The sequence below is a fragment of the Ipomoea nil genome, unplaced genomic scaffold, assembly GCF_001879475.1.
Source record: "Ipomoea nil cultivar Tokyo-kokei standard unplaced genomic scaffold, Asagao_1.1 scaffold0875, whole genome shotgun sequence".
Classification (NCBI taxonomy): Eukaryota; Viridiplantae; Streptophyta; class Magnoliopsida; order Solanales; family Convolvulaceae; genus Ipomoea; species Ipomoea nil.
In genome coordinates this window covers 983,485-1,000,212 of record NW_017617303.1, presented here as the reverse complement: position 1 = coordinate 1,000,212, position 16,728 = coordinate 983,485, and the positions used below count along the sequence as shown (strand labels likewise).

The following is a 16,728-nucleotide window of genomic DNA, read 5'->3' as shown; positions in this document are numbered from 1 at the left end:
TCTACCACCATTGTTGATTTGTTGAATATTTTGTATGCCTTGCTAGTAGATGAATATCCCAAGAATATTCCTTCGTTCGCACGCTCGTCAAAAGTCTTTAAATAAGACTTTCCATTAACAAGTACAAAATATTTACAACCAAATGTATGAAAATAAGTGAGGTTGGGTTTCCTCCCTTTCCATAATTCATATGGTGTTTTGTTATATGAATTGTGGATTAGACATCGATTTTGAGTATAGCACTTCGTATTGATAGCTTCTGCCCAAAATCTCTTTGGTAGTTCGGCGGCTGATGTCATTACTCGTGCAGCTTCTTTGAGTGTCCTATTTCTTCTTTCAGCTACGCCATTTTGTTGCGGTGTTCGTGCGACAGAGAGTTGGTGTAGAGTCCATTGTGAATTGCAATAGGATTGAATCATGTCATTCACAAATTCGGTTCCTCGATCGATTCGAATTGTTGCAATGTTCATATCCTTTCCGACTTGTAGTTGCTATAGTAGCTCCAGCAACTTTGATTCAACTTCGTTCTTCTTTTTGATGAATATCGTCAATGTGTATCTGGAAAAATCATCAACAACAACCAAAATATATTTCTTACCACTTATACTTACTGGGTCAACTGGACCAAATAAAGCCATGTGCAGTAGACTTAGAGGTCTTGATGTTGACTCTTGAGCTTTGGATTTGAATGATGTTTTGATTTGTTTTCCTTTCTGGCATGCATCACAAATTTGATCTTTCTTGAACGCAACGTTGGGCAGCCCATCGACCAGCTTATTTCGTGCAAACTTATTGATGGTTTTGAAATTCAGATGATTTAGCCTTCTGTGCTATTCCCAACTTGCTTCATTTGAATTGCTTGCCATCAAACACACAGATTCCTTTGTTGTACTCCAATCAACAACATACATATTTTTCTTTCTCGATGTACTTAGTACGACTTCCTTCGTAGATTCGTCTTTAACTTGACATTTATCTTTGAAAAATTCTACGAGATAGCCTTTGTCGCAAAATTGGCTTGTGCTAAATAAGTTAAACTTTAATCCTTCAACGAATGATACATCCTCAATTCGTAAGCCATTCTTCACAATTGTTCATGTTCCTTTTGTTGTTCCGTATCGATCGTTTCCTCCAAAATCTACTTTTGGTCTTTCAATACTTTTGAACTCAACTAGACTAGCTTTATTGCCGATCATATGTCGAGAGCAACCGTTATCAAAATACCAAATTTCCTGCAAGAAAATTAATTATTCTAAGGTACCCAGATTTGTTTGGGTCCTTTTGTGTTTGTAATTTTTGGCATCCAAATCCACCTAGATCCCACTGATCCAAGAGTAGGTGATTTGTAACCATTGAAAACTTTATAATCATAACGCACTTGCGAATAGTGATTCGGTGCGGGTTGGGAAGCAGATAGTTGCTTGATCTTATGAAAAAAGAGCAAATCTGGACTTGGTCCATGGTTTGTCTTCAAGCGACCAATCTTGTTCTGAGGGATATAATCTCCCAGCCCCAATTCTCGGAATTCTTCCCATATTCCTATGAGGTTTTATTGCACGTGACTCATTGGCTCTCCTTTGAAATACAAATTTTTGCCTTTTAAAATTTTGTTGCCTTACCGAGATATTATTATGTTGATTCGGTTTTGTAACAATTTTTTGGGCATTAATTTGGTTTCCAACTCCTTGTCTCATTGTGCTATACTGATTTTTTCACAAATTTTACCACTGGAAGTTTATTAATTAAAGTAGTTGTAGAATTAGTCAGTTTCTCAGGGGTTTGAGAACATGATGGATCTCGTAGCCCAATCCGGCTTTATCTCCAGCGAGTTTTTGCATACTTACCATCTTATCCATTATTTTGGATGAATGCATAAATGATGCGATTAATCCCCAAGGTTATGTTCTCGAACCTCTCTAGCTTTGCACTCTTCTTGAAGTCGAATATTTTCGGCTTTAGTGTTACTCAATTCAAGTATAGCATTTTGCAATTTTTGTGTCATTTCTTCCTTTTCAAGGATTAACAAATTATTGCGTTCTTTGACTAGAGTGTGAGTGACCATGATCTTTTGACAATCTTTTATAAGACTTAGAAATGATTCTTGAGTCTTGAAAGATGTGTCAACTGAACTCAAGGAACTAGAAGATACCTCTTCGTCAGTTTCATGCGCCATCAAGCATTCCTCATGTTTAGATGTCTTGCCTACTAAGCATAGTAGCGTCGTATCTTCTTGTGATGAATCACTCTCGTCACTAGATGATTCTTCGGATCCACTTGTTTCTAGCGGATCACTTATTAGTGCCTTCCATTTGTCCTTTTTGAATTTCTTCTCTTTCGACTTGTATTCAACCTGTGGAGAGTTAGAAGTGTTCGAATTTTTGTTTACCTTGGGGTGTAGACATTCGGCCATAAAGTGTCATGGCTTCCTACAATTGTAACACACATTTGTGTTGTCTTCGATAGATTCTCTTCTTGATCTTCTATTTTCTCGAAATGAACTTCCTTGTGGTGATCCTTTGTTCTTCTGTCGCATGAACTTCTTGAATTTCCTAACAAATAAGGAAAATTTTTCGTTAGATAAAAAATCACTATTTCCTACTAAACTTGATGAGGATGGTTGATCGGCCATCAATGCGGATGTTCGTTCATCGCGTTCTTCTTCGACTCGTGACTTCATCTCAAACTCGTACGCCTTAAGATCACTAAAGAATTTATCCGTAGATAACGTCCTTAGATCTCTATGATCTCGCATCGCGGTTACTTTCATGTCCCAACTAGAAGGTAGTCCACGCAATACTATGAGTGATATTTCCTTCTGGGGGATGGTTTTGCCAATATCATTGATTTCACCAAGAATTTTGACCAATCGAGCTTCCATATCGGTAATACTTTCATTAGAAAGCATTTTTAAATCTTCAAATTTCTTCATGTCGATGGTTAGCTTGTTGTCTTTTTCTTGTTCATCGCCTTCACCGATGCTAATGAGAGTATCCCATATTTCTTTTGTTGTAGTGCACTTTCTAATTTTTGGGAATATGGTGTCATCGACCACTTTGAACAAAATGTCCTTAGCAATATTGTCCAAGTTATTTCGCCCTCTATCTTCACTTGTCCACTCCATCTTTGGCTTTGGAATATATTGTGGAGCGTTTGGAGTTAGCGCGGCGGCAGTGTTAACTTGCATAATCGAGATAGGACCTTCAGTGATGACTTGCCACATTTCATCATTTAAAGCAGAGATTGATTGATTTACTGGAGCTTGATATCCTTGGTTTTGCCTGAACTCTTGCGGAGGACCCCCTCTAAAATTTTGCTGTCCCTGAAATCCTGGTGGTTGAATTCTATTACTCAAGTGTTGGGGATTAGCTGCCCCAGCTTGATTACTCCAAGAGAAACCAAGATGGTTCCTTGGTGCATTTGGATCGTAGGTTCCTTGTTGTTGGAATGCTGGTTGTATCCTACCATACGCTATCACATCAACTTGTTCCATTGTGGCTTGAGAATCAACACTGAAACACTCCTCTGAATTGTGCTCTCCTCCACAAAATTCACACATCATTATAGGTCTTGGAGGAGTAGAAGATGTAGAAACATTACCTGGAGTTTGATTCTTGATAGCAATCTGAGCCAACTGTTGAATTAAAGTGGCCACATTAGCAAACTTAGCTGATAGAGCTAATATTTGATCAACATCATTCACACCTCCCACCAATTTCTGGGAAGATCTCTCTGAGTACCAAGTTGTTCCATTCATTGCAACCTTTTCCAATAGTTCTTCGGCTTGATCTGGCTCTAGGACTGTGAATGATCCCCCCGATGAAGCATCAACTAGGATTTTTGAATTATCCAACAATCCTTCATAGAAAGCCATCATTAAGTCCCAACTTTGAATACCATGATGTGGGCATTGTCTCTTCATCTCTTTGAATCTCTCCCATAACTCGGCCAAAGACTCACCACCCAGCTGTCTGAAATTCTGAATCGATCTCCTCATTTTCTAAGTCTTGGATATGGGATAAAACCTCTTAAGAAACTCTCTGTGCAACTGATCCCAAGTTTCAAAATAGTTCACCGGATAAGAGGTAAGCCAGCTGTCAGCTTTACCCCTCACAGTGAATGGAAAAAGGCGAAACTTGATAGCATCACTCGAGGCTCCATTAATTTTGAAGGTACTGCAAATCCTCAGAAATTTTGCAATGTGAGCATTAGGGTCTTTTGTTTGTGACCCACCAAAAGGGTCTGTAGCAGCCATCTGAATAATTGCCGATTTGATTTTGAAATTATTAGCTTCAACCCCTGGCACATTGATACTCCCATGATCCCCCACATCTGGAGCAATGTAGTCTGCCATGGGCCTCCCAACGCGTAGTGGTTGATTGACCCCCTCTTCATTAAGGGCCAGATTGTTTTGATTCCCATCCTGCGCCATCCTAACCTGTTTTCTTAAGAACTTGGCCTACTTTTCAATCTCCGGGTTAAAAGGTTCTAATCCTTTGTTCCCTGAAGAACGAGTTCGCATAAAACACCAAGACCGCTAATTACACAAACACAGCACAACACAAGAAACTCGTTATCGGTTAGCGAAAATAAAAATAAAATAAAAAGAGAATAGACTAGACTCCTAAAGTAAGACTTTCACTAATGTCAGTACGTAACGCCACCTCCCCGGCAACGGCGCCAATTTGATTGCGGTAATTTGGGGCAAACAAATAATACCCGGAGTATTCGGGTTATCGAACCACAGGGAGATGGGGTACTAAGCACTAGCTACTAGGTTACTCATATGGAACTAATCTGAACGAAACTTGAAGGTTGGATAATTGTAGAAAATAAAAAGCAGAATAAATAAACTAGCAAGGTTTTGTAAGCAATAGAGCAAAGCAGGATTCTTGGGATCAAAATGTTTAATCACCTAGTGCCAATTAACATTTGTAATATTTAGTTTGGAATTAAGACTTGTGTGAGAATGCAAGTGGAACAGAATTACTCTCGTAATCTCTACCCCTAGTGAATTTCCACTCTCGTGGCTTAAACACCCGATAAGATTGAAGATCAGCATTCAATTATTCCTAATTACTACCATCTCTCGATGTGCAACAATCTAGAATAAAATTCCCCTAATAAATTCCCCTTTCTCAAGGTCCAACCATTAGGTGCAATCGTGTGTGCCCCTAGTTTATGCCTAACTCTCGTTATGACATGAACATGGCTATGAAGCAAGTAATTTAGGCCTTTAATTACTAACAACAACAGGTTAAAACAAGATTGCAACACAAATCATAAAACCAAACATAAATATATTAAGAAATTAACGAACTAGGCACATAGGTTCATAAACAAATTCACCCAAAAATCCCTAAGGGTTTTAGCCACTCATGGCCATAATAACAATCAATACAATCTTTAAAGATAAACAAATAAAAAAAGGAATAAGAGAAAGAGTGAAAGAATTCTCCCGAATCTTCCTAGACAGTTCTCTACTCCAAAGCTAATTGTAAATCTTCAAATTGGTGCTCTTTGTTCTTGCTCTTGATTGCCTTCCAAATACCAAAATCTGGGAAAAGAAGCCCTCTAGGGTTGATGAAAGATGATCCTTTTATAATGGCAACCCAATGGGATTAATTTATGAAGGTTCAAAAAATTCAGGATTCCACATTCTCGACGCGTCGAGCCTCTAATCTGGGCGGCTCTCATGGCTACTGGAAATTCTCGACGCGTCGAGGCTCTTATGCTTCGACTGCTTCCTCTTTTTAATCCATTCGTGCTTGAAAATCTCCCCTTGCTTTTACACTTAACATGTAATGGTGAAAAAACACTACCAAACACCATAAGACGTTCAAAACAAGTGTAAAACCATAATCTAACGAGAAAGCAAGGAAAACAAGTATTAAATAGGCACGATTAAATAACTTTGTTACTGAAATGAATCAAAATAGCTATAAAAACATGCACAAATGTGATAACATCAGATTCATGGCAAGGGTGCACCATACTCTTGTGGACCAGAACTGACTCAAACAAAATAAAATTGGGGACTACAAAATTTTTCAAAATACATTTGGCTCATCAAAACTTTATAATTTATTCCTAACAGTTTTAATACCAATTTAAATGCCATATTGAAGGCTACCCAACTCCTTCAACCCTATATAAGAGAGGGTAGAGCATCAGGTTTTTTTTTACAACACAAGAAACAAGGAATTCCACTACGTTTTTAGCTCCCAAAACTCTGCTTCTACTCCTCTCTTTAGCAGTTGTGTTCATACTTTGCTTTGTTCGTCGGATTCTTTGTTTGGGAGCTCAAACACTGAATCATAGCACGTTTTATCATGGAAAACCTAGGCTACAATGATCCTAGCACTTGTGGGAGGTAGCAAATAAGGTTTTAAAGAAAAGAACGATTTGTTCAAACTCGTGCTAACCACTGTCCAAATCATCCACTTTTTCCTTCCCAGTTTTTTGTTTTTCTCATATAATAATAATCTTTCCGTAGGGTTATTATTTTGGGATTTTTCACCTTATTAACTAGTGTGTGTGTGTCTCTTTTATATATATATATATATATATATATATATATATATATATATATATATATATATATATATATATATATATATAAAAGGAGGGCATAGGTAAAAAATAAGGTTAAATCTCAGCCATTGACCTAGTACAAATCAAAAGTCAGGAATGAAGAAAAAAAACGCAATGGCATTATGTTAATTTTGACGTTTGAGTGCACATTTTTGTGCCTTCAAGTGCATTATTATGCATCAGTGTTTGTTATATCATTTATCTTCTTTTCAACAACGTATAACTAAATTTCTAATGAAACTTGTGATATTTACAAACGATATGTAAGAGTAATTGATTCAATAATACTTAACTTGAATAACTCTCTATTTTGGTACCATAATTGTTTCGATTGCAAATATTTAAGCATTCGAGTGTAGAATTTTGGTCTCATGTAATTTTTTTTAAACAGCATAAAATCTGGATGAAATTAATGGCTGAGATTTATGCACATTTTTAACTTAGGAACTCTTTCGCATCTAATCCGGGATATATATATATATATATATATATATATATATATATATATATATATATATATATATATATATAATATATATATATATATATATATATAGAAGAGCGCTCATATGCGGCGGGGTCTTACGGTGCGGCGGTGCGGTCAAATTCCAGAATACACCAACAGTGTTAACAATATGCACCAACAGTGTTAAAAAAACACACCCCAATGAAATGTAATAAAACATCACAAAATACACCACAGACTCAAAAAAACACACCATATAACTCACCACCCCCAATGGTGTATTTCCGAACAGTGTATGGTGTTTTACTCACACCTAATAGTGTGTGTTTGGTGATGCAGGGCTCTGTTTACTCTGTTTTGTGTGGTGTATTTCCTAACGTTGATGGTGCATATTTGGTGAACTATTGGTGTTGCCGCACCGTAAGACACTGTCGCACCTGAACCCGCATATATATATATATATATATATATATATATATAATTATAAATTGGTATGACTTTTCAAAAGAAAAGTGTAAGTATGACAATTATATCATGCAATTATGTTAATAAATAATTAATATTTTAGTACATTAATTTCGGCCAGTTAATACATACAATTAATTCCTTAATTATAATAATATTATACCTTAGTTAAAATGCGTGTGTGTGTGTAGAATTATAAATTTGCATAATTAACAAGCCCTTATAGCTCAGTGGTAGAGCGTCAGTCTTGTAAACTGAAGGTCTGTAGTTCGATCCTGCATGGGGGCATTTCATGGGCAGCTTAGTTGGTCACGGGAGTGAAGTGAAGTTTGCAAACAATGACCCAGGGTTTAGTCTCCTAATTCGTATAATTTTTCAAATGGGCGTAAGTAAAATAATTATATCAGACAATTATGTTAATAAATAACTATTATTTTGGTACATTAATTTCAGCCATTTAGTACATACAAGTAATTCCTTAATTATAATAATATTATACCTTAGTTAAAATGTGTGTGTGTGTGTGTATAGAATTATAAATTTGCATAATTAACAAGCCCTTATAGCTCAGTGGTAGAGTGTTAGTCTTGTAAACTGAAGGTCTGTAGTTCAATCCTGCATGGGGGAATTTAATGGACAGCTCAGTTGGTCATTACTCTGACACGGAGCCACAAGATACGATTAAACCCATAAATCCCACCCATTGATTTAGTCAAAATCAACTATTCTTTAACAAAAAAAGTTCCATACTTTTAATCTACAAAAATGTGCACTACAAGGCACAAAATGTAGGGATGGGCATTTCAGTATTCGGTTCGGTTTATGTTTGTTCGATTCAAAAAAATGAAACCATTCGGTTTAACATTGTAGTTTGGTTCAGTTTGAAAAAGTTCGATATCGGTTCAATTTGAAAAAATTTGATTCGATTTATAAACCTCAATTCCCAACATTTCATAGTGTTCTAGCACAAATAATTAATTATTTATTTATTTTTACTAATTATTTAGGAATAATAATTCGTTCTGCATCCATTCAATTCAATCAAACTCATTTAATGAGTTTATAAGTTATAACATCTTTTAAAAATGGACCAAGTCAGATCAGAGTATTTTATAAGTTATTTATATAGTTTAGAAATTTTTTTGTTCAAATCCAAATCAGTCAGCAAAATCAGAAATAACTGAAATAGAAGGAAAAAGGAAATCACCCAAACGAATAGCACATGACCACAACCATGAACAACAGTGTTCCACTCGCATATGTAATATTTTCACTTCAAGTGTCATAAAGTCACATTTCACAGACATACAACGAAAATTAAATTCCAATTTTATTGAATGCATTAATCAGATTACCTAGGTAATCTCAGATGACCTGGTAATCTCAGATGACCCGAACCAAACGCCCCTTTAAGGGTATTTTATTTATGGTAAATTAAAAATAAAGAATTTTCAAAATTTGAGAATTAAAGATAGAACAAATCCAAATCGTGTACTCAAAATAAAATGTAACCAAGTTAAGGGACAAAAAATGTAATAAACTCAAAAAACTTCAACCTTTCACTTTTGCTAACGATTGCGATGACATTTTTCGTATATATACGCAGATCTAGCATTTTTTTTTTAAATAATTAATGCTATAACATGGAGAACAAAGTTAACAATTGAGGCTTTAGTTTACAGGTTTTAAATCTTATTGTCGGGTTTTAATTCAATTGTTATATTTGTTTTATTTTACTACTTTTTTGTGTCTTGGAATAATATTCAAATTATGATAGACGAATGAAAGAAAAAATCATTATTTTATAAATGTTTACTCTTTTTTTTTTTTTGTGACAAAAAAATATGTAATCACTATCTAAAAATTTTGCAATAGATAAACTTCGGTAATAGCTCTTTGTGTTTCAGTAGGTTGAGAAAGTATATGAACAGATACTACAATGTAATAGGGCTAGTAGCATTCAAAAAAAAAAAAAAAAAAAAAAAAAAAAAAAACTTCGGTAATAACTTTCAAAATACATAAGAGGTTTCATTTTTATTTCTTGGAGTGAAAAATAATAAATAACCAAATATTTTATTTCAATTCAAATTTTCCAACCAAATGCCCCTAGTGTATTCCTGATGGATATATTATGATCGGAGCAAACCGATCCGGGAAGCGGAGCAATGAAGTATGGAATGGACCCGGGGCCCGGAGGTTGAGCCCCGTGCTCGGCCCAAGGTGCCTCACCCAAATGAGGTCGGCCATGTGAGCTCGGCTATGGTGAGCTCGACCATATGAGCTCGGCCACATGAGGTCGGTTATGTGAGCTCGGCCCTATGAGCTCGGCCATGGTGAACTCGGCCATGGTGAGCTCGGCCACATGAGGTCGACCATGGTGAGCTCGGTCACGGTGAGCTCGGCCATGTTGAGCTCGGCACACCCGCGGACCCGGTCTACACCTGGGCGCGGTCAACTCGGAGATCCAACTACCCCCCGATTTAGGGGGAGTCGGTTGGGGGGTTTAGCTTGTATAAAAGCCCCCCTCCTTGTCCTAACAAGGCATGTCCACTATTTTACACCTACTATTGTCCTAATCAAGCCTTGTAATAGCTTATTAGCGATACTTAATACAATATACGGTCCCGCGACCTACGGTCCCTACGACCTTACGATATCCTTGCGTTACATTTATTTATTTCATATCACGTTCTTATCCAGATTCATTGATTCAGGTCTACCACGGGTCAATTAATTCCATCATTGGTGCTCTTGTTGAGAGCTGTTGTACCAGCTCAAGCGTGTTCTTTATCCTTTGATCCATCGCGATCAGCTACCATGGCAAGGTCGAGATCCAACTTTCGCCACACCAACGGTTCCCGTGGCACCTAGCTCGCCGCAACCGGGAACGGCCCGAACGGGTCCCCAGCCTCCAACCGGCAGTCTCCACCAGGTCGGGGGGACATGAGGGATCGACTCACCAACCACTGCAGTGGTGGTGCACCGCCTTCCGCCGCCACTCCTCTGAATCTCGCCCCGCTACAGGAGAGGGCGGTTGCCCTATAACAATGCTCTGCGACTTTAGCTCACCTCGCAGAGGGTCCCCAAGGAGGTGTGCACGACGGTCTGGAGGCCACACAAAGGACTCCGACCCCGCCTCCACCTCCCCCAAGGGGGCGTGATAGGTCGAGCACCCGGCTATCCCGGGCACTCAACACTCAAATCGGAGAGGAGATCCACAAAGGGATGATCGCGCTCCAACAAGCTACCACCTTGTCAACTCGCCCCGTTGAGGAGCTCCAAGGAGGTGTCCGAACCCTCTTGCTCGTCCACGACGTCTCTTGAGGGGTGCCTACATTTACCCCAACCCTCCCGAGGGGGCGTGATAGGTCAAGCACCCGGCTATCCCGGGCACTCAACACTCAAATCGGAGAGGAGGTCGACTCACCCCGGGCATTGGACACGCGGGGAGGGGGTGACATCCGTCAAGATCGCCATCGAGAGGGCGATAGAGGGAGGTCGACCCATGCTAGGCCCGCCTTGGCGAGGCTGGGCAAACGCGTATCGACTCGAGATAGGTTGGGCCCAAGGCCAACCCCTAATGCACCACAAGCGGAGGAATCATGTCCCCGAAGGTCGCCGAGCCGTGGCTTTTGAGCCTTGCCACGGCAGGAATTTTTATCACGTAGGTCGCCGAGCTGCGGGCCTCGAGCTCCACCGCGACGCGAGTAGGCCTCCCGAGATGAGAGGTCGCGAGAAATGAAAGGTCGAGCTCCAAGCACCCATCGTGACGAGGTCGAGCAACTCCGTAAGTGAATGAACAACCTCCCATGGGGGATGATCGCGCTCCAACAAGCTACCACCTTTTCGACCCGCCCCGTTGAGGGGCTCCAAGGAGGTGTCCGAACCCTCCTGCTCGTCCCCGACGTCTCTCGAGGGGTGCCTACATTTACCCCACCCCTCCCAAGGGGGCGTGATAGGTCAAGCACTCGGCTTCCCCGAACCCCAGGAGCTCAAATATTGACATATTTGTAATTTTGCATTTCCTCATTTTACGTAAAATATCAGAAATAGTTTGCTGACTTAGAATACTGATTGATTCAGTTAAGCACCTACTTAGTAACGATAGATCATTAAGAGAACATCAGAGAAAAATAAACAAACACACAGAACGAACACTCACAATGTTTACCCAGTTTGATACGGTGTGTATCTACGTCTGCGGGACGATCACATAGGCGTCCAATCCACTAAGTCATAATCCAATGTACAAAGGTAGATATACAATAATCTTACCCAAGTACCCCACACAAGGTATATACCCAGTCTACACAGGTTTAGTGGATTGTTGAAGATGGAGAGCCATGCATACAGAAGTCCAATGAAATCCCTTCACTTGGAGAGCCAGCTCTGATGCAGTCCACTTCAGTGACGCTATATAAGGTTGTTCCCACAACAGTGTGATCTTAGTGTCCTTTCGTTTAAGCAGCAGTAACTCTTCTCAAGTTCATCATCTTAATCACCGTGAACATGTTGTATTGAGAAGGTGCATGACCATCAAAGATCTAGACTCATTAAACTGATATGGAGTGTTTCTTCTTCTTATTTGGCGTAACCCTAGTTCCCTTAAAGAACTGGTACTTATAGATCCTTCAATAAACACTCTCCATAAAATGTCTTTGATTGTAGAAGGTAGGACTATATAAGAGGAATGTAATCTCAGCAGATTAGGTCCATTACCTTCTTTGAAGATACGCTGATCGTCTTTCCATACTAGGCTGATAATACCGCGTAAGACTCTTAAGGAAACAACTTTCCTAAATCAGATCTTCAGTGTCAGTTCTTCTGTCGTTGCTTCTGCTTGATCAGTAAACTGTAGACCCAACCGGACAGACTCTAAACCTATCTTAGTATGCCATAATAATATTGTCAATTATAATATGGGGTTTTTGAACATAAAAACACTAACAAACTCCCCCTTTGGCTATTATTTGGCAAAACAACTCAACTATATAAAAAGAACTAAGATAGGTTATTAAAAGAAGCAACCCAAGTGTCTAAACTGATTACATAGGATAAAAAGAACATAAGATCCAAAGCAGTCTAAAAACAAAGAAAACGACATCAAAACATAACGCCCAGCTAGGGCCAGAAAGTACTCGATCACAAAAACTCCCCCTGAGTTACTACTCCCCCTTTTTGCCAATGGTAGCCAAAGATCAAGCATTTGAGGGAGAGTCACAGTCAGACTTCACGGGATCCTCAGCAGCAGCAGCAGTATCAGACAGGCTCATGCGGAGAAGAACAGTAGCTAGCTCAGTGCGCGCACCCGTCAGTTGCTTGGCAATGATGCCGTGCACCGTCTCAAGATCAGCAACTCGCGCCTTCAATTGTTCGGAAAGCTTCACATCTTTAGCATGAGGAGACTCATCATTCACAGCATCAGGTTCCGAATTGGATGGGGCAGTCACAGGAACGACATCCTTAAGATGATCTCCAGAAAGAAGACGTTTATCAACAGTATATAGCAGCGTCGGACTGATCACTTCGCTGGGCATAGGCTTAAGACCCTGAGAGGTAAGGATGCCAAAAATCAGATTTGGAAACGGTAATCTTACCTTCTGTTCCCGGGGATGAATCAGAGTTAAAACATGATAAAAGATCCATTTGCCCAGATCACACTGCATCTTAGTTCCAATTCTAAATAAGAACCCTGCCAGAAGCTTGCCAACTGTGTTGAAATGAGCTGATGGAAGCCAGTTGTGCAGAGCCAGGCGATGTAGGATGACATATCTAGACGTGAGATGCGAGCTCAGCAAATAGTCCTTATCTCCTGTAGGCCAAGATGTAGTATGTCCACCGGTAAGAGTTTTGGCCACCACGTCCCATTCAGTAACAGCTTCTTCTTGCACTGTAGGCAAGCCATAGTATTTATTTATCACATCTGGTCCAAAATCATACCACTTCCCTCTGATAAGATTTGCATCGGTCGTCGCCCTGTGAGATTGTCAATCTCATCACTGAGATTGCAATAGAACTCATATGTGAGCAGCTTGGAGTAAGGGCAAACATCTGTAACAGTTTTCAAAAGACCAACTTCATTCAGCAAGGGCAGGATGTCGCAAACGGAGTTCAGTTGATTCTCATCCACAGTTCTTTGAACAATCAGCTCCCTTCTGACCATAGTGGCCCATTTTGTTTGTGCAGCAAGGGATACAAACTGAGGTTTGTAAACAGTAGTATCAATTCCTTCAATAGGTGGAACCTCCGGAGTTACACTTCGACCTCTTGACCTTGTGGTAGGTTTCCCTTTTCTGGCAGAGGGGGCTGGTGCAGAAGCAGCTTGAGCAGCAGTAGTTCCTTGTTGCTTAACAGAGGAACGTAGAGTCTTGAAAACTTGGTGGATAGGTGGGTCTCCTTCAGGCTTAGCAGTCTCACTCGACTTTCTCTTCTTCACAGGCTGATCCACATCAACATTATCAGCACTGGTTTCAACAACAACCTTCGTTGGAACATTCTTCCTTTTTGTCCGTCTTGTTTCTCTAGATGGGGACTGGACTGGAGTCACAGAGTGGCTAGAAAAACAGAAACATTTGCAGATGAGCTCCCAACAATATTTGATATCTCTCGAATTCTGAAATTCGTGGAATCAGGATGAACAGTTGCCTCAACAGTAGGGGCAGCAGAAGAAGGTGCTTGGGATCCATACACCTCAGCCAGTATCTTATCATCTTCACTGGAGGATTCTGAAGGGTGTATCACTCGATAAGGTTGAGGGATCGAAGCAGATGGTAACCCAGCAAAATGTCGCACATGTTCCAGGCTTTCTCCTAAAGATGTTGCAGTGTAAACAGGGACTCCACCTGTTTTCTCAGACTTGTGAGGACTTGATAAATCAACAGTATTAACAGTTGCAGGTAAGGCAGGAGGATCAACAGCAGGACAAGACTCTTTAGAGACATTAACAGTTTCAGACGGAGGCAGAGCAATATTCTCAGAAGCATAAACAACCAGACTCAGTGGATTTGGCTTATCAGAGGACTTTGTTTTCTCATCAGACACATGCAACGCATCAGATTTTTCACCAGCAAAATTAGTCACAGGCAAAGATAGAGGGTCAACATTCACAGGGGACTTCTCGGAACCCAAAGCAGATTGATTTTCAGGCAAAACAGACACAGACGATGGAATAGAAGAATCAACAGGTCTATCAGGAGAAATTTCAATAGGGGTTTCAGAATCATTTACCCGTTGTCGAAGAACCTCCTGTCTGTGTGTTGCTTCTCTCTGAGCAGCTTCAAGATACAGAGCTTGGGACTCCTCTCATCGTCGAGCTTCTTCAACAGATTCTAGGGCATGTTGAGCAAAAAATTGAAGGAATGCCCCGGCCCGATTTCCATCCGAGGGTTCTGGAATAAACACTGGAGAGACGTCATCACTGGCTTCGGCGACCAACACAAGAAGTTCAGTTACATCATCTGCCGACCATTCAGCATAAAATTCCGGATAGTTGGACATAACAGTCACCAGAATCTCGTCGCGAAGCAGAGGATCAAGCTTGAGCTTCTTCTTCATAGCCAACTGTAGAAGCGTCTGAATGTGTTTGAGGGCTGCCGCCGTAGGGTGTACCTTACTTCCAAGCTTAATGATGATGTTTCTTACGGGGTCCGCCATTTAAGATTAAGTGCGAGGAGAAGAATAAAACACCGAGAGCAGATAAGCACGGGAAATGGAGAGATGAGAGCTGAGGTGAGTTCTTTCTTCTTGACCCGGTATCATATAGGCTTAAGGGTGATGAACCCTAATTAATGCGGCAAGTCAAAATATCATGCAGAAGTGATTGATGGACACAACGGTACAGCTCCTTTTTAGGAAGGAAACGGAACCCAAGGGAATTTGAAATTCAAAAAGCATTGAGATCTTTTAAGATATCTTCTGAGAAGAATAAGCTTAGATGATCTTCTTAACATAAAAAGAGATGAGTCTTTAAGGAAATTCAAAGTCATAACACTGACCCGTAATAAATCTACTCCTCTCTGACGGACCAACTGCTTTAGTCAGTCAATTCTGCAAATTCCCAGAGCAGATCTGAGAATTTCAAAACGATTAGCATCCAGTGGCTTAGTCAGAATGTCCGCCAGTTGTTTGTCAGTCTGAATGTATTCCAACTCAATTTCCTTGGATTCAACCAGGTCTCTGATGTAGTGATGCCTGATGTCAATATGCTTCGTTCTGGAATGTTGAACAAGATTCTTGGAGATGTTGATAGCACTGACATTGTCACAAAAAAGTGTCATTGTTCCTTGTGTAAGACCATAATCCAGAAACATCTGTTTCATCCAAACCAACTGAGTACAGCAACCACCTACGGCTATGTATTATGCCTCTGCAGTGCTTAGTGAGATAGAGTTCTGTTTCTTACTTAACCATGATACTAAGTTCTTCCCAACAAAGAAGCATCCTCCAGAAGTACTTTTCCGATCATCAATATTCCCTGCCCAATCAGCATCACAATATGCAACCAGATTCAGTTCACTATCCTTGGAATACCAGAGTCCATACTGTATCGTTCCTTTCACGTATTTCAGAATGCGTTTTGCCGCTATCAGATGTGATTCCTTTGGGTCAGATTGATACCTTGCACAGATTCTAACACTGAACATTATGTCTGGTCGACTGGCTGTTAGATACAACAGACTGCCTATCAAGCTACGATTGATGTTATCACATCTGTGCTTGTTTTTATGGTTATTTTGAATCATCATAGTAATTAAGTTCTTTAATTTTGCTTATTTAATACAGGTTTTCCTTGCTATTATCATTTAATTATGGTTCGTACTTGTTTTGAATGTTTTACGGTGTTTGTTAGTGTTTTTGAACCATTGTAGGTCAATTCTATGAGCAAGGGAAGTTCAAGGATGAGTTTGGAGCAATTTTGGATGAGTTCGGGGCCCAGTGGACTCGACGCGTCGAAATTTTCCAGTAGCTAACTAATTCGCGCACAGGAAGTCTCGACGCGTGGAGAAAATTCTCGACGCGTCGAGAGAATAGGCGTCTATTTCTGGGATAAAAACAGACGCCTAAAGTGGCGCAGCTGGGCAAAATTCAATACAAGCGCGAGATTTCTTTTCCTAATATCAATTGCACGGATTTCAAGGCTCATATCTCCATATTAAAAGTTAGCAATTCAAGGAATCTTCCAAATTCTAAATATCATTAAAGACGGC

At 40.0% G+C, this 16,728-nt stretch overlaps 1 protein-coding gene and 2 non-coding genes across 3 annotated transcripts; 2 read left to right on the top strand and 1 right to left on the bottom strand.

Moving 5' to 3' along the window:
* The first annotated feature begins 7,738 nt into the window (after window positions 1-7,738).
* On the top strand, window positions 7,739-7,810 carry TRNAT-UGU. The gene has a single exon. It is a non-coding gene; the product is annotated as a tRNA-Thr (tRNA).
* A 268-nt stretch (window positions 7,811-8,078) lies between these two features.
* Window positions 8,079-8,150, top strand: TRNAT-UGU. Its single transcript has one exon. It is a non-coding gene; the product is annotated as a tRNA-Thr (tRNA).
* Window positions 8,151-12,720: 4,570 nt separating this feature from the next.
* On the bottom strand, window positions 12,721-15,175 carry LOC109178945. Its single transcript, XM_019328495.1, has 6 exons — window positions 14,933-15,175; window positions 14,750-14,850; window positions 14,087-14,708; window positions 13,463-13,961; window positions 13,120-13,412; window positions 12,721-13,071 (listed from the first exon to the last, which is right to left on the bottom strand). Exons 1-6 carry the CDS (start codon window positions 15,173-15,175, stop codon window positions 12,721-12,723), a joined length of 2,109 nt encoding a protein of 702 aa, XP_019184040.1.
* Between the last annotated feature and the right edge of the window lie 1,553 nt (window positions 15,176-16,728).

Coding starts and splice junctions, on each gene's coding strand:
- LOC109178945 (XM_019328495.1), bottom strand. CDS start 15,175: ATGGCGGACCCCGTAAGAAACATCATCATTAAGCTTGGAAGTAAGGTA. Junction 13,962..14,086: donor GCTCATCTGCAAATGTTTCT/GTTTTTCTAGCC, acceptor GATGTGGATCAG/CCTGTGAAGAAGAGAAAGTC. Junction 13,413..13,462: donor AATCTTATCAGAGGGAAGTG/GTATGATTTTGG, acceptor GCTTGCCTACAG/TGCAAGAAGAAGCTGTTACT.